The 23723-nt window shown below is 41.0% G+C and overlaps 1 protein-coding gene across 16 annotated transcripts in view; it reads right to left on the minus strand.

Annotated features, from left to right (window-relative positions):
• The window catches only part of gphnb (gephyrin b), a 94718-nt gene that overhangs the window by 31185 nt on the left and 39810 nt on the right, over window positions 1-23723 (minus strand). For all 16 annotated transcript variants that reach the window (XM_039781622.1, XM_039781625.1, XM_039781620.1 and 13 more), the window contains 4 exons: window positions 17851-17945; window positions 17277-17343; window positions 12060-12332; window positions 10306-10440 (listed from right to left, as the gene is read on the minus strand). In XM_039781622.1, the coding sequence (XP_039637556.1) occupies window positions 10306-10440; window positions 12060-12332; window positions 17277-17343; window positions 17851-17945 (570 nt within the window). The remainder of the gene's footprint in view (window positions 1-10305; window positions 10441-12059; window positions 12333-17276; window positions 17344-17850; window positions 17946-23723) is intronic.

The raw sequence follows: 23723 nt of genomic DNA on the forward strand, positions 1-23723 counted from the left end.
TGAGCTATTATGTGAGTTGCCAGCGTGACGGAGAGTGAGAGCTAACACAGCTGATTTGACAGGCCAGTGTTATGCTGCTCACCAGTCCCCCCCACCCCCCTATCCCTTTAGGCTTCTCAACAGCAGCCCACATGGTGAATAAGCACGCTCAGTACAGCTGGTCAGACAGACTCATCCATTCCTCTTACTGCCCTTCATTTCCTGTCTATCTTCTCCTCCTCCACTCTGTCTGTCTGTCTGTCTCTTTCTGCCTCGCTATTTAAAGCTCTCTTGTAGTCTTTCCATTCTCTCTCCATCACCCTTGAGGCAAACTCACTGAGTCAGTGGGCATGAGTAACTCAAGAAAAATATGATATCACATACAATGCATGCAAACCTCACACATATAGATGCACAAGGCATGTGTGGGGAAGTATGTGCATATGACACTGATATATACTGCACAAGTAGATATCTACATCATCTATCTTAATAACAAAAATCCTAAATTGTGCACACACTCTATACACACATGAACAAGCACACTGGACTCAGCTGAAGTGTTTTTGACTTAAAGCCTGTAGCAACTTGACCCAAATGGTCTATGGCTGCTACGAGCCAAATAAAGAAAGGGAGGTGGCTGAATGTGTGTACATTAATCAGAGACAAAAGAGCACTTTCTTTCAGGCCATGGCTACTTTCATCTGGTCTCTGCAACAATATATAACACATTATAATACATCCTGCGTCCTATACGACCCAGCAGCCATCACAGCCATCCCTCTGCTCCTGACATTTAATAGGGTAGGATCATTCTTCACTGCTCAAACTGCCTTTTACATCCAGTTATTGAAAGCTGTTGTCTCTCTTGTTAATGTAGAGGAGGATACACGCTCCACGCTTGACATGCATGTTTATATTTCCCCCCAGGCCATGTAAAACTCGGGCAAAGCAGATTTTCAAAAAGGGAAAAAAGACTAGTACACTGCAAAAATGTCCGTATAAAGTCGTTCTGTGTTACTTTAAAGTCTTATTTTCTTAAAACAAGTGAAAAAAAAATCTCTCCAGAGTCTCCAATGCCAGTGTGCTTGTTTCATGTATTTTCTAAAATATATATTTTTAAAGGGATTGTTGGACATTTTCAAAATCATCTTATTAGAAGTGTTAGATGAGAAGATTGATACCACTGTTTTTTTTATATGTTTTCTATGTTGTTTCTTTTTATGGCAAATATGAACCTCCCACCAGCAACCAGGTGGCTTAGCTTAACTTGAAAAAACAGAAAACGGTCTGTCCAAAGGTAGTCAATATCCTGATGTCCCATTCGTTACCTTCCGCTTTCTTTGTGTTGTAATTTTAAACTCCGGTTGATTTATGAGGAATATGGTTAACTACTCCTTTAGATTTCTGCAGGGAAATCTAGACAGCTACCTAGACTATCTGTTGAATCTCAGTTTTCTGTTGAACGACTAAAACAACCTTTGAGTTCCTTCCCGAGGCTATTTTGGAGAGGGAACGTCATAGCGCCGCCTAAGACAATTGTGATTAGTTTAAAGAAATGCCAATAAACCAGAGCATGTTTTTCTCCCATCCCGGAATGCTGCGTGGCCTCCTCCACAGTGCTGTGGAGGAAGGTCTGGCAATGTGAGACTAGTCCAAAGGTAAAAAAAATCAGCTCATAAAGCTCACAAATAAACACATTATATCTCATTTGTTTAATTTGTACATTAAACAATGTGTAAAAATGACACCTTGTGGTTTTACTGGGGGTAATGTGATGGACTATATCTCATTATCTGCTTTTTGTTGTTGAGAAAACCAGCAGAGACTACAGGAAGTCACTGCATTCAGCCAATTGTTTAACAGTATAACAAGTGCAGTTTGGCAAACCAAATCCTAACATATCATTTTGATATTTTTATTATATATATATTATTATTATTTGATATTTCGTTGGCCTGTCCTGAGATCATCTATATCTAGTGTCTGTGTAAAACAGCAGGAATCAACAACTCTTTAGTGAAAACAGGAACAAAAGGCATTAACTAGCCCTGCGTGGATCTTTTCTTCACACACGGTTGGAACCTTTGTGTAACTTAGCAATCGATAAAGCTGCAAATGTATCGCTGTACCTGACATTTTTAACGGTAGAGTCTCCATGGCTACATCAATATCCTGCTGCTTCTCCTTGTCAGCTGTTTAAAGCCATCATGGATTTTGAAGGTGCTGCTTCCACACTTCTTCATCCATTTTGCCCTCATTTCCATTTGCAGTAGCGCCCCAGCTAAGCTGCTATGTTAGTGACTGGAGGGAAGCACATGGTAACTCCAGGGAAAAGGAACAACAACGTAGGCATCGGGATCAAGGGGGTTCTGATTCCTCTCTTGCATGAATTTTACTGTAAGGTGCTCTGGGTAAAAGCAGCAGCTAAATAAGGAGGGGAAATGTGGATGGAGTTGCTTCTGTTTCTGAGAAGCTTGACTCAGATACTGATGGAGTCCTGTGAGATTGCTACACTTGCTCATCCTCCTTTCTTTGTGAATGTGTAATGTCCACCACCTTCTAACACTGCAGAAACACCACGGCCACACTATCAGGCACACAAGCCCTTCATCTACCTCCTCTTCCTCACCCTGCAGCCCCTAGCTAGTTTAAGCTAGTCAACAACAGTCCCATCGCTTCATTACTCACCCTTCTACTCCCTAAATTCATGCATGGCCTGAATGCGTACCTCCTTTAGGCATAATCATCATCATCATCATCATCATCATCATCATCATCATCATCATCATCATCATCATCATCATCACCAGCAGCACACACATGCACAAATATGTAAGCAAGAGCTGAACTTATATATACAAACACACGCTGTACACACAATGCATTCACCACCATTTCCACTCAGCTAATAATACAAAATTCTTCACTTATTACACAAGCGCACAAATTACTTCTGCACACACACAAACACACACACACACACACACACACACACACACACACACACACACACACACACACACACACACACACACACACACACACACACACACACACACACACATAACCACACTCTCTCAAAAAACCTGTAAACATTCTCTCAAATATGCAGGAGGAAAGACATTACTTACCATCTTCTGCCTGGAGTCGGAACAGAATGAGCTCCCCGGCACATTCACACAAGAACACACACACAAGAACACACACACACACACACGCACACACTCACATACACACTTTTACACACACACTTTTACACACTCACTAACTGGGAGAGAGTGAGTGAGGAAGGGTGAGCAAGAGAGTAAGAGGAAAATCGAGAGAGAGAGAGAGAGAGAGAGAGAGAGAGAGAGAGAGAGAGAGAGAGAAAGAGAGAGAGATAAGAAGGGAAGGCTGGAGTGAGAAGGACACACAAGAGAGTGAAAGAGCAGGAAGGAAATTCAACAGCCAAAGAGACAATAAGGAGGAGGAGGGTATGTTGCTGTACATTCGGTGCTGCGCTAAATCATAAACGCATGACTGAGGTCTGTGTGCGCGCATGTCTGTGTGGGTATTTGTGTGGGAAATGACGGATGTGACTCTTTCTCCTGCCCCTTCAACTCTTACATTCTCTCTATCATGGGGGGGGGGGTGCTGAGACTAATATGAGGTGAGCTACAGGACTCGCCCTTGGGGATGGACAGATGGCTACAGATAGATAAACAAACAAACAGACAGAGAGACAGACTGTGCAGCACAGTCCTAGCTAGCCAAACTGTCCTCCGTTTCCTGTGTGTTCCTTTATTTTCAATTATATCCATCTTTCCTTCCCCACCTCCCACTCTCTCTTTCACTCCCTTGTCCTCTCTAACTTATTAGCTCTCCGCCCCTTTCTCTCTCCTTCACTCCCTCCCACTCTCCTTCTCTCTCTCTCTTTGCCTTTCTTTCCCACTCACTACATCATAAATCCTCCACACCTCCAGCGGGCCAGGAGATGAGGAGTCACTTTTATGAGCCTTACTGCACTGGAGGACAATAACACATATCTAGTAGTGCTGCTGCTTGCTGGATACACACACACACACACACACACACACACACACACACACACACACGGTCAATACTGCTGTAAAACAAAATGTGAATAATTTCAGTGGAACACAAAAGCATATAACAAGTCTTATCTATCGTTTCCACAGGGGAATAAACCTGTAAGGAATGACGACACAGGCTGTAAAAAAGTGCCTGAGCGTCACACTGTGCCAGGTTTCAATGTCCTCATCGGAACAGACCAACAAAACCATCCAGTCACACACTCGCTCAATGCAATACATGCACACATAAACACAGTACAGTGACATGGAAATAAAGAGAAAATGGCAGAGCACAAACATTCAGTACATTTTTCTCTTACTTAGACCCTGCAGCATCCAGATTACTTTTAAAAACCACCATGTCAGCCTTTACCTTAAGGACAAAACCACCATAAAGTATCTTGGTAGGATTCTGGGCCACCGTGAGCCTCCAGAACAGCTTCCTCCTACAAGTCCTTAGAACTCTATTGATGGATTAACACAATTATTCCAAAAGATAGTCCCTTTATTGATTATAACAGACTTATTTCTCCTGTACTGTTCTGGACTGCAGGAAGAGAAGCTGCCATACAGGTTGTAGAGCATTGGTCCGTCACACTACAGCCGGCTGATTTGACATTGAAACGATGCTTACGCGTACAGCCAGGGCATAAATCATTCATCGCCCTCCGTCTGATCACCTCACTCTGTCAATGATCCTCTGTCACAACTCATTTGCAAGTGATGATTCTGCGATCTGCATACCGATCCAGCTCAAGCCAAACAGCATGTACAATATTCACACACCATGACATCCCGTTTGTTATGACTGCTGGGAAAATCCTGCAAGGGACAGAAAACTGTCCAATAGACAAGCTTGTACTTGTGACTTTGAGCAAATGGTGTCATTGTGCCCATAATCTACTTTAAGTAGCAGGTGGTTAAACTTTACAAAATAAAGGCAGCTGAAATGATTTCAAATAATAAATAAGCTGATAATTCAGTCAGCAACGATTTAAATTATGTATTACTTGTTTAAGTCCCTTATTAAGCACAATGCCAAACATCTGCTATATTTTTGCCTCTCAAAACATGAGGATTTGCTGTTCTTCTCAAAACCTTATTTTCTTTTTACAATTTTCTGACTAGGCAATCAATTATTGAAAAAATACCTGGCATATTAATTGGTAATGTAGATAAACTTTTTTAGGCCCTAGTTCAGATAGTGTCAGATGAGTCAATCTGAGTCAAAAATTTACCAAAATAATAGCATATTATACATACATACATACATACATACATACATATACATTATAGCATTATATAACATACTACCCACTCCACCATATACTGAAAACAGGTTTAAATGCTCTTATTTTACATTAATATGTATTATAGGTCTGGTGTGCATGTATAAATAGTTGGATGTGTGCATGTTTTGGCTTGTGGCAGTGATCAGAATGGCAATACATTCATGGTGAAGGTCAGTGAAGTGGCGTGTGCTGAATTGCACGACTGCACTGTGACTAATTTCCCACATTCCAGTGAAGAAGGAGAATGATTTCCATAAAGCCTTGGCCTTGGCTCCAAAGCCATACATCAAGTCATTAATCAAAACAAAACAAAATGCTACAAGACCAATGCAGAGTGAGGCAGTGTCCTCTAGATGCACAGCCAGCACCTGAAAGAGTTTGTGCAATGGCATCATGGGAGATTGAGAACATTGAATACTTTAATCAAAATAAATGCCAATATCAGTCAAGTTGATGGGATGTTCAGAACAGTATAGACGGAGCATAAATACTGGTAGCACCTGCAGATGCTTCAAGGTGAACGCTCTGATGGAAAATACAGCAGTCAGGCTTAAGAGGCATTATTATTTTAGGCCTTAAATTCACATTAAAAATGAGGTAAAACTGAATTTGTGTGGTCTCATATTGACTTATCAACTGACAAAGGAAGGTATTCAATAAGTAACTAAATAATGCCAGAATCTGAATAATCAAATTAGGGCTGGGCGATATGGAGAAAATCAAATATCACGATATTTTTGACCAGATACTAATATATAGTACACCCAACTAAGGCAAAAGTATTTTTGTAGTTGTGTCTCAGCAAATGACTGCACATAAAACACACACACACACACACACACACACACACACACACACACACACACACACACACACACACACACACACACACACACACACACACACACACACACACACACACACACACACACACAAACAAACTGTCAACCATCCTCTGAGTCAAAGCCCCATCTCCCATATGCTTCATTAATCCAAACTCAGCATTACATAACTGTACTAAATGCTCACAGGAGTGGAAGGGTACAACTACCCTCTCTGTATCTTGTGCATGTGTGTGTGTGTGTGTTTGTGTCTAGGTGCGTCTGCCCATGTGTGCTTTCTTGTGTGCGTACACAAGTAAGAGACAGAGGGACAGAGAAAAAAAAATCTGGTTACGTGAATGGTTGTAGAGCTGCTCAGTTTGTAATCCTTTTGTATCGGCTTGCATTTGTGGGCTGTGGGCTGTGTGTGTGTGGCATATGAAAGTGAGACAGTCACTTCTCCCTTGAGGATGACTCTGTGAAATTTACTGTATGTGTATATTTGTATGTGTTGTGTTGCAGTTGTTGCACACTGCAGACAGACGGACATCAGTTGTGAGTCTGCGCTCCTCCTTGGTGTAGAGGCACACCCACAGGCTTTATGCTTAATGGCAAAACCTATGAGAAACTACAGCGCTCCTTTGGCACATACACATATACACATTCACAAACAACATTTTCACAAAGGCTTATCTTGTGTCACATGCCATCCAGTTGAAAACACATACAGTCCTGTAACTTGACAAATGCTACTTGAACTGAAGTGCTGATACATGACATACTGTGTGTGCATTTATGCATGTTTCTATCTGGCGTTTCCTAGCTCGTGCTTTACTGGTGTACTGGTGGTGTCGGCCCTGCTTGTATGGGAACCGCAGCAGCAGCTCTGGTGGTGACAAGATTAAGACCTACTCCATATACCTTCTACTCTCAAAGCCAACACGCAATGCTGCCAACAAGACCCAGCTAACAAACTAACACAGCCCACAGTTGCACATGAAATGCATCGGTGAACAGAGCCATTTTGGCTCTGGCTCCGGGGACATTGTGTACATACTGTCGGCAGCCGCTTGCAACGTGGGAATTTCAAAGAACATATGGCAGCTTGTCGCTGGGAAACAGCCTGTGACTGAATCTAAACAAGCTAAGAGCTATACCTAGAAAAGCCATTAACTGTCTGTTATCTGCCACGCACAAAGACACACATGTCCACACACGCACATCAGACACAAACGCTAACTAATGTGGTTGGCATGTGATCGTGACAGGCTAGCGATGCACAAACTGGGTCAATAACAAAGAAAGGTGTGAGTGTGGTTTTGAATGTTGGGGCAAGGAAAAGGGGGGCTGATGGGACAGGACTACCTCACTGCATCAGTGGAGCCAGTAGCTGCACTGGGACAACAGCAGAAGCAACAAAGCTCCCCACTGTCTAATTATTTACAGCTCCACACTCTGTAGCTCAGCTGAGGTCAAAAACACCTTGACTAAGTCTGAGGCTCTCTAACCATGATCAGTCATACAAGCTGTGATCACCGCAAGGTAGGGCATGGAGCACAGTGTAGAGAGAAAAGTTACATAGGTTTAGGTCATCAACATGGGCCGGGTGGCTGTAAAGCGCTGGGAAATTTGAAAAGTAAAAAGTGTAGTATCATATATTTCCATTTAGTACAAAATAAAACACCAGCAATTATCCTCCTGCAGAGGCGAAGACTGCAAAGAAGCTAATGGATAAAGGACCATTTTCATTATATTTGTCACGTGTCATTTTCAGGTTATTGGTCACTCACTGAAACATCACTGAGAAACAAGGTCATAGCTTTACCTGAAAGAACTTTCAGTGCACTGTTAACGTAGAAAATTCTGCCACACCCAAGGTAGCGTTGCTGCAATGTTCAGCGTCATTGCTCTCTCTACAGAAAACAATGGTTCAAACAAGCACACAACAATTCTGCCACTGTTCATGCATTAGCCACAACCACATTCAAAAATCGTAGTGTTTTGCCGTTCTTATTAGATTTTTGGGACAAATCAAGAAAACATCAAAGATTCATTTTGGTGACAAATCAGATCCTAAACTGATTTGGTTTAAGACCAAGAGGGAAATCAGTACCAGTTTTTTTTTTTACAAGAGCTGGAGAGGAAACAATATTGCTAAGCTGTTGTCATTTCAAGCTTCAAGCTAATGTGTTCATTTGCATTACTTGCTGCTAAGTTCTTCACATCTTGACAGATTGTTTTTACATATGGCTAAACTGCATATTTAAATATCTACACTTTCAACAGACTTTTAAAAATGTACTGATGGGGTTAAGCCGTCTCTCTAGTGCTGACCTCTCATCGCTCTGCTAACACCGAGCAGAGAGAGAGAGAGAGAGATAGAGAGAGAGTGAGAGAGTGTTCTCCTCTGACTGCTTCCTCTGTCTCATGACTCGCCTATGCACCCGCCCTCCCTCCTCCACTAACATCCCATCCCTCTGTTCCCATGGCAACCCCCTCATACATTCCCATAGCACCTGCCTGCTGTCCGGGAGACACATGGAGACGTGACACTGACAGATGAGGTGAAAGAGAGAGAGAGAGAGAGAGAGAGAGAGAGAGACAGGAGACAGAAAGAGAGAGAGTCGACGCCATTCTGCATTTTAAGAACCTGCAGGAGAGATGAGTGAAAACATAGAGGGATACTTGGACATTTCATGGTACAATGTGTTCCTTTTTGCATCAAAAATTAGGTCACTTAAACAGAAAACAAGTTAGCACTCCTCATTATAACCAACTGGCACCATTACTGTCGACATGTGGTGAATATGGGTTACAAAATGAGTGCTAAGAGTGACAACAAAAATATTTTAAGGAAAAAGAGGGACACAAGTTGACAAAATGTTAAAGTATCCCATTAAAAGCGGGGACTGACAAAGCAGACTGAGGGTATATTGTAAAAAGAAATTTCCAATGTGTTGAATTGAACCTGGGAAATAATTCTAAAGGCATACACATCCAAGCATGAGAACCACAACCTGCTGTCTCCATTAACACACAAATACACACACACAAAAACAACAGGGGTTTTACATATAAAACACATTGAAACAGACACAAAACATACACTTTGCGAAGTTGAGACACTGAAAGAGAACATCGGTCAAGACTGTTGTGTGTGTGTGTGTGTGTGTGTGTGTGTGTGTGTGTGTGATGTTTGTTTGATTTTAAATAACCTGAACTCATATTAAGACATAAATACAAATAAATAACACATTTCAACCATGCAAAATGCAAGTTAAAAGAAAAAAAGCAGTACCACCTTTCTCCCAAATGAAAAACAATGAAACAATGAATTTACAATCAGAAATCTTTGTCTTTTGAGTATGACAGTGATTCCACTGGAAACCATATATGTTTGTACACAAAATAGCAAACTGTATAGCTACAATAACCATGGTCTGTGGAAGTAAACGCAGTTGAGCTGTGGGAGACAAATAGTAGGGCTGAGCAGACAAGAAAATGGACTAGGGCAGGCTTGTGTGTGTGTGTGTGTGTGTGTGTGTGTGTGTGTGTGTGTGTGTGTGTGTGTGTGTGTGTGTGTGTGTGTGTGTGTGTGTGTGTGTGTGTGTGTGTGTGTGTGTGTGTGAAAGCATAATCTGTGCAGTCTGTGTGTTGCTGGAAGTGTATTTACTTGCACTCCTATCCTGGTGAAAACCTGTTTAAGTTTTAGAGTAAGAACAAGCACTGTTTTGGCACTTTTGTTAGGGCAGGTTTTGATTTAGGATTGTGGTTTACATTTAAAATTAGGATCAGATGTAAGGGTACTTTGAAGATTAAATCGGCCCATTACAACACAATAAAATGCATACTTGTGGCTTTAGATTGGAAGCAAGAACTAACTGAATTTTAAGCATCAAAGTACACTTTTCTCACAACACATCAGATTTATTTACTTTCAACCAGATTGGGTACCACTGATTCAGGCTAATGAAACATTGTGTTGGAGTTCATAAAGGGTTAGGAAATCAATATTGGCAAGGTAAAGTCCTCACAAGGATATAGTACAACCATGTACATGTAAGTACAACCATGATAAATTTGTGTTTGTCCAATGAAATGTATGAGCATGAGTGTGTTTACTGTACGTGTACTCACTTTGGGTGTGGGACAGGAAGCAGTCGAGAGGCGGGATGTGGCCTGGGCGCGGGGCGACTCCGAGGGCGTGGTGCTGAGAGAGGCTGTATCCCTGGGCAACACCTGCACACCCCGTGAGATAATGGAGTCTGGGATCTGAGATCACACACACACAAACGTAGGCAGAGAAACGTGCTTGTAAACACAACACACCATATACCCATAGGCAGCACATACTGATATTAAAGATCCAGGAAGACACACACACACACACACACACACACACACACACACACACACACACACACACACACACACACACACACACACACACACACACACACACACACACACACACACAAACACACACACACAAACACGTATATATACAGTTTCCAGACGCTACAAACACAAAAACCAGCCGAGAGGACACATATTTCAACATCTCTAATGTGTAGTTAAACTTAAACCACTATACGGCTACTCACAGGGGTTGATGCAGATGAAAGACAAACGACCTTAAAAATGTGAAATGATGATGCAAATAATGAGATATCGGGGGGCGGAGTCTTACCAACTTCCTTCTGTGACTGGACAATGAAGTGGGATGTTACCCTGACAACAGAGCTACAAAGCAGGGTCCAGGCTGCAGACAGGGCAGGATAGGATGATGGGTATGGAGAGATACTTGATGTTACATGTGACTGCACACAGTAGACATGATACACACACACACACACACACACACACACACACACACACACACACACACACACACACACACACACACACACACACACACGCACACACAGATGCATGTAGAGACACACAGTCATGATATATGATATACAGAGATACATGACAAACTTATGTTAAGGAAAAGAGTCACTCTTTTTCAACTCAAGATGCTATTATTACCATGATGAAGCTCAGTTTCACCTGTAGTATTTTTAAACAGCAATATGTCTTGTAATGGTGTACCTTTGGTATAATAACATCATGACAGCCAATTTAGCAGCCTGCATCAGCAGCAATTATGCGCACATGCTATGAATTTGAACTTTTTCAAAGATCGGTGGCAGATCTAAGAAAAGTAAAAGTAATTCACACATTTAACTAATTTGAGTGTGAGCGAACATCCAATCTACAGTACAGTATCTTCCTGTTAACATGTAGAACCATCTGCCATGGATCAAAACAACAATTTAGAGTATCTTTGTACTTTGCATGTCAACCTATTTGTGAAAATGTTGTTAGGAGAAATAATGAATTTCATAATATTAAACCCTTAGCGTTGGAGATGGTGTAGTTCTCTTTGAACAGATTCTATATGTATCTGAACTACTGTTAACTAGTCTCACTGGTCAAAATAACTTTAAACTGCACACAACGCATTTGAATTGTCCCATTCCGTATCATTCCGTATCAGTAGGACAAATTGTAAAAACTGTACGATCCCTTTGTGACCACATTTTTATAGCCCAGCTTTGTCGTGTAATCTAAACTGTAAATTTCAATGTAGATGATGTACTGTCAAGTCAAGTAGAACCTTTTGTCTCTAGAGGGGCACTTGGTTGTGTACTGTATATGCTGCAAGTCTTCGTCACTCTCAAATTACTTGTTGATGCTAAAATACTACATACAGCTCCTTTAACACATGCTTGTATGAATGACGTGTGAACGTGTATAGATGACCGTTTGAAAAAGCATGGAGTCAGATGAAAGCTTCAACAGCAAACCCTCCCCTCTCCCTTTCCTCTCCCACGCCCCAGTACCTTGGTGGCGATGGATGCGGCGGTGATGTGGGAGGAGGAGCTGTCCTCGGTGGACGCCACACCGCTGTCCTTCTTCTCCTCATCCTCTTCCTCGCACTGCACGCCCTTGTCCTCCGTCTGGCGGCAGGGCGAACTGTTGTGCGGCGGCGAGAGGGGTGGTGGTGGCGACGGCAGGTCCTCCAGCTCATCGGCTGCCTCCTTTACCTTCACCACTGCGTCCCGCAGGAGGTCGATGGCGTGCGGCAGGGCCGGCAGGATGAACTGGAAGCATTCCTGGAAGGGTAGAAGGACAGAGGAGTGCAAGGAGGGAGATAACATCAGTAAGAGGGATTTGGTCGATATTCAAAAAATAGCAGCCAGCATGAACAAAATAAAAGCTGGCACTGAATGAAAGCCAGTAAAAAAAATGTCATTACAGTCTATTTTTGACAAAAAAAAAATGTTTTCTCTCACTAACTAATTTATAACTCTTCAACAGTGCCATTTAAAAAAACATTTGTAATTGTAGTAGAGCTACTGTCAATGAAACTCAACACTTCCTGCAGTTGCTTCACATTTAAAGCCTCACAACCCTTCTCATAAAGAACTAGAAATAATTAGGGAGTAAAAATATATTTCAGTTCAAGAGAAAGAGGAAGAACAACTGTTGAGTATGACATCACTACTGATGGAATAAGTGCTAGGAAATTTAGATTATCCTGGATTTATCAAGGCAGCAAGTAAACATAGAGGAGGTGTTGAGTTTAGATTTACAGGAAAGAGCATGCACAGCTAAATAAAATAGAAGGAAATCCGAAAATATAGATATAGAAATAAAGGACTTTCTCTAATATGCAGTAAGTCTGTTTCAAATGAAGACTTTACAGTACACGACTATAACCATGAATACTGTCGTGCACTCAGTTCTATGTAACACATACACCCTGCTTGAGGCAGTAAAATCAAAGCAGAGATTTCCTCCTCAACCTCAGAAGATCACAGCGCCTCCTTCTGGCCACATTCATTCTGGTTTGTGCTCATTCCTTCTTTCCTGCATCTCTGTTTCCCTCTCTGGTGTCTTTCTGTGTGTCAGTGTGCCTGTGGGCTCCTCGGCAATGCTAAATGCTCCATTCTCCTCACTCCCAAGACAAGAGCTAATCTGTGAAATTATTTATCTTCCTGTGTATTTTAAGCATTGAGAAGATACATTATTAATCGCCCCCACGCTTTACAGTATCTACCGTGGCTGCGAACTGGCTTTCGGAGCAACCTCTCCATTTCCCATACCGATTTATGTGTGCATATCACAGGCTTTAATGTGACGATGTTAACCTTGATTTGACAGAATTTAAAATCCCATAGATCCACACTAGGATGCATGCATGGCTGGAAAAGCATCATCCACCACTGAGCATGAAAAATACCAAAAGGAGAGCAGAAGGACACCCGCCGGCCCTGCTGTTCAGCCGCAAGCTAACCTTTCCACCCCATACCTCCCCCTTCACTCACACACATATACATCCCAAACCCATCAGCACACAGTTGACTGTTTATGCCTCTTGCTGGTGTGTTTGAAGCCCACATCTGAGCATTTTTGGAAGACGTGGAAAGGAGGGTCGGGTGTGTATGGCTGAAGGAGTGGGGATGGTGTCAAGAGCCTGGAGACATTCCTCCTTTCCCGTTTTGTGCATTCATTGCGTGCCGTGAATTTTTTTTATTAGGTACATCTCTGTTCCTATTCTCTGTTTTGTCCTAGAGGAGAGTAACTGTCAAGAACACTAAAGAGCAGAATCCCTGGATATACTGCCAGCGGATGAGAAACCCAAGCAAAAGAGAAGGATGGAGGAAAATGGGAAGGCACTGCTGTTCTGAGAGAGGGGCTTGCAAGAGATGAGGAGAGGATGACAGACAGAAAGAGAAAGAGACATGGAGAGAGAGAGAGAGAGAGAGAGAGAGAAAAGAGAGAGAGAGAGAGAGAGAGAGAGAGAGGATAAGATCTCGAGAGATTAAGAGAGACAGAGTTGGAGAGAAACGGACAGAGATTCAGTGAGAGAGCAAAAAAACAGAGAAAAAAAGACAGCGAGATAGACATAAAAAGTGAAGGAGAAAGAAAGAAAAATACTGAAACAAGGACAGTAGAGAATAGGTGGTGGAGAGTAAGAAAAAGACTAAATAAATGGCCAGTAACATGCTTCAATTTCTAGATCACTTACATCGTAAGAAACCAGAAATAACAAGTGCAAAAGTCAGGGCCTTGAAGCCCTTACATCAGAGGTCCCAGAGGGCCGTTTTTAAATTGACAATTTAATTATGGACCAGCTGACAGTGTGTGTGTGTAGTGGGTTCAAATAATGGTTATAATGGCCTTTTATCTAGTTGCAACAGTAATAAGAGATTAAGTAGCTAAAATACCAGTATCCTTGTTAACAGTAAATAGTATAATGATAGTACTAAAAACCTGGATAATGTCATCAGGATGAGCTCAGATTGGGATTGAGGTTTCAAATTTTTAACATAAAGTTTGAGTTGTGAATTTGGGGCATAGAGTTTGAAAGATGTAAGTATTAACCAGGCAACAAAGGCTTAACAAAATATGCTATTGAGTTGCATTATTGGAAATGTAGGATCCTGCAGAGCTTGACCCTCGAAAAAAAGTCAGAATATCTCTTCCTCTGCTGCTTCGATTTGACGATTCATGTGTTAATCTCTCTCTGGTGAGTACCAACACTTAATTAAACTATGTTTGTCCAATTCTACACTGAAGTACCCCTTTAAAAGTGCTTTCAATTTAAATGTTCAAACAATTTATAAATATACAAGGACTCCTATACCAAAAACTGAGATCTTATCACAATATAGACAAAACGCAAACAACAAGGACATATATTAAATGCCAAAAGTACACAAAGCTGTGAATGAATTGAACAGCATGGATATAGAGTGTATTTTATCTGCAGTGTAAATGAGGCCAAAGAGACAAACAAGCAGCTAAAAGATGCACAGCCGACAATCTGGATCAGCTGGACTTCACCGTTATCTTTATGACAGGAGATCGTCGTAATAAAAGCCTGCAATCGGTGGCTTGTGCAGTTAACTTTAACTGGAGGTTGATGAGGGAGACAATAATATGGCAGCAGATGGGGGAGAGGTGGCGTAATTGATTAAAAGAAATACTAAAATCGATCAGGAGAAGCGGGCGCGTAACGAGACGGAGACAGATGTGCAGGTCAGCACAGCAGAGAGGGAGACAGATGGAGGGGGACACAGAGACACACACATGCACGCACGCACGCACGCACACACGCATGCACGCACGCACGCACGCACGCACACACACACACACACACACAGGTATACCATACACAAAGATGCTCACATACCAGAACTAACACAAACCCACTCTGCATCTATGCCTTTGTACGGATAGAAATACATCAAAACACAGAAACGTACAAATGTACCATGAAACAACAAAGAACACACAGATCTATGCTGTAGGCACATACATCATCAATTAATCATTCAAATGAATGCACACTCAGTCACACACATTCAGTTCCATACAGACACCTTACACATGCTGCAACACTAACGATGTGCAGGAAAGAGTCTAAAGCGAAGTTGAACTTAACGTAAAGAGTCATGTTACTAGCACAATGCTAAGCTAATGCTGTCCATACAAACAGGTCATAGCTACACTAGATGCACCACTGACGACAGAGTCACCGTTCCAGAGCGCCCAAGCAACCACGCAAGTCACTGGCCTAACCATCAGGTGTTTAGTGTCTTGCTAAAGGACACTTTGACAGCAGGACAGAAGTTGGGGATTTAACCCCCCAACCTAAATGGGTATTTATTTGAATCACAAAAACAAGCATTGCACCTGATCTGTCATCAGGTAGTCTGGCTTTAATGGATTTCTGAGATAAAGGCTGACATCCGCGCTGGATGTTCCTACCCTGTCGCAATCTCCGCCCAGGACGATTTCGATTGGTTTAAAGAAATACAGACAAGCCACTCTCTGTCTCTCTCCCCACCCTCTATCCCGGAATAGAAAGATGGTGTAGCCAGACCATACTGCAGCGCTGACACAGCGCTGTGGAGATTGGTCTGGCAATGCAAGACTAGTCAGCAGGTGAATCTATTAATTCAATTCAATTTTATTTATCCAGAAGAAAGAGACGGTCGGTTTCTTTCTATCTTAACTACACCTACATCTTCACATACACAGGAGAAAAACAGTGATGTTGTTACCATAGATTAATGGACAAAGCATCCGGTTCGGCTGCAAGTGCTGCAAATGCGGAAGTGCCTTAAACCTAGCTAGAAATCTAGACACACCCTAGCGGCAGCAGATTTAATTTGCATCCAGGGGGGTCTAGGCACTCTCTGTTGACTTGCGAGCTGGAAAAACCAAACTCTAGTCAGGCCAATCACATTGTGTATAGAGTTGGTGGGCGGGCTTATGGCTGCTGCTGCTGGGAACAGCGGTCTTCTGGAAGACTTGGAGTTCAGCTTTTCTTTGAGAAAAGAACAAAGAACGGCACAGAAGTCATTCTAAAAAAGGAAGATGTGTTCAGAGTTTTGCCGAGCGGATACGTCAAAAGTTGAATCTATCATCTAGCTTCGCTACCTTCTTCGTTGCTCTGCCTGGTTGTAGCGCTATCCTATTGCGTGCAGAGGGAATTTGAAAGACAACCGTTTATCCCGCCCCTTGGATTGAGCCCTGTCAATGGTGAGTTCCCAGACCCAACATCTTGATGTGGGTCTGGCTTGTCAGGCTACCTTAATTAAACCTGCATTCTATCTGAATTCCAGCAGGGGGCAACACATGCGGTTGCAAAAGGAGGTCGGTTTCTGTAGAAGTCTATGAGAAAGGGACCCACTTCTCACTTGATTTATTACCTCAGTAAACGTTTTCATAATGAGTTTATGGTTTCAATCACTGGTTTTAAGTCTTCTGAATGATGACTATGTTAATTTTTTGAATTATGGTCTTGTTGTTTAAAATGTTTTAGGGCATGGCTATGATGTGATTGCCAGTGAAAGTGTGTAGTGTAACATGGCTCCTCCCTCTTGTCTAAAATCGTCACATCTGCAACCAGGATGGCTGTGCCCATAACGGCAAACTCGATGACTCATAACAGATCTCCACAAACCAATGGGTGACGTCACACATGCTCTGTTCATTAATATTAACAGTCTATGGTTGTTACATTTCTTTGCAGTGTTTCATACCTGGGAGCCTTTCTTGCTTCCAGGTAAGTTAATGATGAGCGTCTTCCCTCGGATACCACACACAGGTCTGCAACACACAAACACAGGGGAAGGTTTATATTAATACAGAGGAAGAAAGTGCGACAAAGTATGCTTGATTATTGTTATACGTATATGCCTCTCCCTCCACCTTAAAGCCTTGATTCTATGTATCACAATGCACTGCATTTAATCACAGGTTTTTTTTCTAACACGAAAAGGTGGGATGGTCCTCTTTAACCAACAGAAGGGAGTCGCACTGTACATTGTTTATCTATTAGGCTCTACTGGAATAACTGGCAGTAGTAGCACAATGATTATAATGTTAGGTCACAGGACATTTTAACTTTAGCATACATATACACATATGCTATGTAGATTGTGTGTTTGTCTATGTTTATACAGTTCATGTTTAATCCTGAGCACCGTGTCTCAATCTTGATCTCAATCAGGCTGCCTGTTCAAATAAAGGATTAAATAAAGGAATTCAATGAAAATTATGTCAATAATAGTATGTGTGCTTTGGTTGTTTCGTACATGAGAGTGCGTGTCTGACCTGGAAAGCATGCCTAGTGGTGTGACGTTGAGGGATCCCATCAGCATCGCCAGAGACATCCCTGGAGCCTCGCGCTCTATCACCTCCTTAGTGGCCTGGCAGAGGAGAGATAAAGAGGAGGGTCATTAGTGTGACCATAGTCTAATAAGCATGTCTCCATCTGAAGTATTTTTGAAACACTTTATTGTAAAGCTGTAGATTTTACTGTACGTTAGTTTTGGGCAGCCACATGAACTACAAACATTGTCACTGTTCCTCCTCCTAAGATCACTATAGTGTTGTTCATTAGAGGTGATAATGTACTCAAATTTAAATCACAGGACAGGGTCATATAAGGAGATTGATGTTGACATTTGATGGACAGCAATTCCTCATGCTTAGAAAAGCTACTATAACAAACTGAACACAGAAAAAAATCCATCCTTCCGTTTCAGGTACTTTAATTTAGTAGTAATCTATTACATGTTATGAGAAAGGTCCTTGTGAGCGAAAGGTCGACGACCAAGTAAACCAATGCAGAGGTGAGAAGTGATGTGCGTGACCAGGGTAAATTTACATCTGACCATTTAGAAGAGAAATTAAAAACATTACAAAACATAGAGCAGATGGGAGCAAATGAAAAAAAAGTTAAATAGTGTATCTGTGATTTCAGGGAGACACATTTAAATTTACTTTAAGTTTGGAAGTCTTTCCATTTTGCTGCTAGACTAGAGACTAAAATGATAAAAGGTGTTATTATAGCTTGACTATTTCTGGTATATATGTTTTAGAAGTGACACTTACAAATGTCAATATAAACAATAGAACAACAGGACATAAATTTTTCCACTGGGTCCAGCAGCATGTTACAAAGCGCAAGTGCATTTGTATTGTATCGTGACTGTACTGTATTGTATTTTAATGTATTGTACTATATTAATAGTAGTGTTTTATGTTGTAACTGTATTTAAGTACCTGGCTGCAAAGACACCTTAATTTCCTCGTGGGGATAAAAAAGTCAACTAACTAACTAACTAAATATGGTTAGCAAGCGATATTCTTTAAATATTTTACCTATCTGTTGTGTATTTATGTTGTATGGTTAAAAAGACCTTTAACATTTAAGGCATTAAATAAAAAAATATTTTAATAATTTTTGAAGGACCTGGATACTGATAGTTTTCATTTTGACCGAATGTCCTTTTTGTCACATCTTGAAAGGATTTGTGGCTTTAGCCAAGGCTGTAAAATAATGATTTACAATGACTACAACGATAGAGAAAAACAATGGAACGTACTTGACCAACAACATCACAGGAAATCAACACTTTAGAATGATGCCTCATTAAAAAGATCATGGTAGGTAAAGAGTTGTCAGGCAGATGACCAGGAACCTCCTGAATGCATGTCTTGATTCTAAAAATCAGGGGTCTCATTTATAAAACTGTACGTAGGATCCTTACTAAAAGTGTACATACGCCTAAAAGCCAAAATTGGCGTACGCATTCAGATTTATAAAACCGTGCGTACGCACATCTGTAAGCAATGTTCCCTTTATAAATCATGGTTTACCCACAGTATGCGTACGTGAATCAGCCTCTTATCCCGCCCTGTACACGCCCATTTTTAACCATAAATAGTCAATACAAAGCACCTCATGAATGCTGATCAGTATGTTAATGACCCTGGCAGTTGTTCTTTATGCCGAATCATGACGACTGGCGGGCGGGGAAAAAGCAAAAAATTTCTCAGATGCTCGGGAATTGCTGCAAATTGAATTATAATTTTGGCCTGTTCTCGCAGTGTAGGGAAACCTGATCTATAGACTACCTAAATTTAATAATACCTTTCAAAACAGTAGTCATTACGGCACTCAGGGACAGCTTCAATATACCAGACCTAGATTTAACAGAACTATATATTATATCCAAACAAGCCTTAGTGATAAAGGTGAAGATTATATATAATATTTATATATAAAAACACTTAGCTGTCTGCCATTTCCCTCTGGAAACAGCCGGTTGCCCCCAGAGTGGCAAGGACCTGTATTTGGACCGGGATGGCACGGTTCCAGTGCGTTGCCCTCTCTACTGGACCCAATTCAGTACATAGATCCAAGAGCTCAGCTTTAGGGAATTTAAATCGGCATATTAGCCAGTCATCGTCGTGATCCCTGAAGTCTCTTTCTCTCCTGATTCTTCCATTGGCGTAGTCCTCCTGCAGGGCCACCAGTGCCATCATGCAGCATTACGCACGGGGGTCACCGCAGTATATATATATTTACAGCAATTTGTGATTTTTAACACCTTGCCAAAGTCACAGCATCAACTAGTGGTATCCCCCACCCCGAGATACAATTTAAAGACGAAAGTGTAATAGGCAAACACACTTTTCTTCATGCAGGTTTTGTCACAAACAGTATTAAAGTTTGGACTGATAACAAGGACATTAAGTGTAACGATTGCACGATAGGCTGTATTTCCAGACTTTGACATTTGATGATATATGCACCATATTAAAGACAGATATTTAGTTATTTACACTGTGTTCTGCCATTATCTAATGCTAGGGTATTTGATGCTATCCTGTATTCCATGCACTCGGGCCATCTCCTCCTCCTGCGCTCCTAGCAGACAATGTGACGGTGAGAGAGCGCAGATTATACATTAAGAAAGAATTTTTATTAAAGATTTGAGTTGGATTTTACAAGGTGTTTATGGAACAAGTACTCCGTACTCAGTACAAGCGCAAATAACACTGCTGGAATTACGTCATCATCATAAGTTGATTATATGTTTATTATTTTTTTTTATAAAAAAAATTTTTTTTTGGGTTTTTTTTAAAAATTTAAAATTTTTTTTTTTAATAATTTTTTTTTTTTATTTTATTTATTACACCTCACAATCTGTTACTGATTATCTTGAGATTACACATTTTCAGCCCCATTTTGTGCGTACGCCACGTTTAGAAATGAGACCCCTGGACTGCCCTTTAAATATTGATTTACAATCCCTTTTGCACAATCCATCTCTGAAGGCTGAAAAATCCTTATCTGACCTGTCTCCTCCCCATCCAGCACCCCCATTAGCAATCACGATTGATTTAATCTTTGAAATCAATACAGAAATATAGTAGTCTTTTTCTTGGTCGGCCTGTGGAATTAAACCGTTTAATGTTGAATAAATCCCAGCAGGGTACATATGGTTTCCAGGGATGGTGGTATTGCCAATTTCAGGGACACGTGCAACAAATGCATTTGTTTGGGTGCGAGCGTATGTACATTTGTGGGACTGCGGTTGAAGCGGCACTTTCTTGACAGATAGAGAAGATAGCGCACTCTCATCCAGCTGTGTGTTGGGTGCCCTTGAGTTGAGTGACACTTCAAACGCACCATTAGCGAGGGAGAGGAGAGAGAAAAACTTCAAAGAGATGAGGAGCCACTGATGAGCATCGTGGGCTTGGACTCAGGAGAGGAGAGAGATGGAGGGAGGGGAGAGAGATGAGGAGAAGGGAAAGAGTGTGGGAGGGACTGAGGAGGGGTGAGAGAAAAACAAGAGGGAAGGACGGAGAGAGAGGGAAGGGTAAGGCTGGATTTATACCTCATCATACAAAGTCACTGATTGGAAGGAGGGGTGGAGGGGTTGATTCAACGCATGCATTTGGACGAAGTGTAAAAGACAGACTGTATGTTTCAGAGTGATATACTTGGGTTATTGCAGAAAAAAAGGATCTTTATTATATGTATGATGAGAGTAAGAGAAGAGTGAGGACTTTGAGTGTATGAGATGAAATATGAAAAAATATGATCAGAAAAAAAGCCTCCACTGGTCAAGTGAGAAGAATGAGAAGAGAATGTTTTTTGTTTTTTCTCTCTGCAAGCATGCTACACCCATGTAAAGGGAAGTAGGAACTGCTTTGATTTAGGTAATTACTGAGGTGTTTCAGTATGATATGACCCATTGTATGCATTTTTAAGGAAGGTTTAGTCCTGTTAAATATTGGAGCAGACATTTCCCATACATCCTTTCTTCTGCCATTGGCTAATCACCAGAATTCAATGTACTTGCATGAGGAAAGCAATCAACCGAGAATACATCCGTTGGATGGCAACTAACGAGAAGAGATTAAGCTCCAACGCCATATTGTGGGTTTATATGGGGTGCAGCTTTCATGTCTAACCAAAACAAGAGCAATTTTACTCATGGCAGAGTAGAATCTGTATGAAACTTTGCTACTTAACACCAAAATATCAGCTGCACATGTACAGAAAAAAATATATGGCCGTATGGTGGAGTCTTAAGATGAAGATAACCAGCATGATCTCCTACAATTTTGAGAGAAATTTAGAGGTGTGGTAGGAATGGACGTTATTACTGCAGACGCACTTAAAATTAAATTGTTAAATTGCACGGAGTGACTAAGAAGAAGATATACTGATTTCAAAGATGAAATCAATCTTGATTGGTAATGTAGATAGGGAGGACACAGGATAGATAAGGACTTTCAGACAGTTGGTTTGTTACAGTAATGGATGCAATGTCAAATACAGCAACATGTTGTACTTACTGTAATAGACAAATAAGGCACATGAAGTTAAATTTTTTTTGATTGCTAAATAACAGTGGGCACAACTGGAGCTACATGTGCAAAACTAACTACAGTCTGCACAGCAGCAGTTCATGTGGACCAAACTCTAGTTCGTTTTTCATTGCTTGAACACAGTTTTCAAAACTCTACACACTTATCCCTTTAACCACAATGTGCACAACACTGTGCATTTACAGTTTTTTTCGATTGCTAAACGACAGTGGGCACAACTGGAGTCACATGTGCAAAACTCAAACTACAGTCTGCACTACCTACAGTCACCTGAGCTAAACAGTTCACATCACCTGTAAAACTCATTCAAAGCAACACAACTCTTAACACACGTCTCAAACAGTATGCACAAGCCTCACTGAGATAACACACACCGTCACTCAGAACACACTGAGGGTAAAAACACTAGCATCAAACACCAATACAGAAATTACAAACTTTCTCATCTTTACAGTTTGAACAATTTGAGTGACTTGACACTACTCAACAGTTTATTTAAGGAAAAAATATAGATTGTATAACATACCAATTTTTACATAAGGTAAAGAAGAAGGAATGAAAATCAGCAGTTTTCTTCAATAAAGTATTTTGTCTCTAGTAATTTATGGAATTACTGGAAAAAAAAGAAAAAAAAAAACTAAAGGTACATAACAGTACCAACGAATAGTGTGACTAATCCTGCCTCTCTCCAGCATCATGTGGCAGGTTTTCTTCATCACATTGGATGTCTGCATCATCTCTAAATACAAATGAATGTGGTGTTTCTATTGCTTTCACCTCCATTACTTTCTGAAAAACAGTAAGAACGCAGTTTTACTATTGTAAAGATATTGTGTTTTTCACTTTTTTTTATAGCTGTGTACATAACCTCAGACATCTTACCTGGACATATTGGTATCTTTGCTCTTTTACCTGTTTCTCTCAAACAGTACAGTGTAGAATTGTTTCATTCTTATTTGGTGTTTGTATACAAAAAAAGACTTTCTGAGCTTTCTCTGTATAAATACCGTATATGTTCACTAACTAGTCTAAAATAAGACACTTGCTTAGGCTTTCAGCTAAAATTGCAATCAGCAGTGTTTGATAGGCACCAGACTGAAATCTATTCTGTTTTGAATGTGTGGTTCACAGTTTTGACAGCAGTGTGTTAGCATTTGAACAAAGTGCTGTAAATCTACAGTGTTGTGCACGTTGTGGTTAAAGTCATGGGATAAGTGTGTAGAGTTTTGAAAACTGTGTTCAAGCAATGAAAAATGAACTAGAGTTTGGTCCACATGAACTGCTGCTGTGGAGAC

This window comes from Perca fluviatilis, chromosome 18, assembly GCF_010015445.1.
Source record: "Perca fluviatilis chromosome 18, GENO_Pfluv_1.0, whole genome shotgun sequence".
Taxonomy (NCBI): Eukaryota; Metazoa; Chordata; class Actinopteri; order Perciformes; family Percidae; genus Perca; species Perca fluviatilis.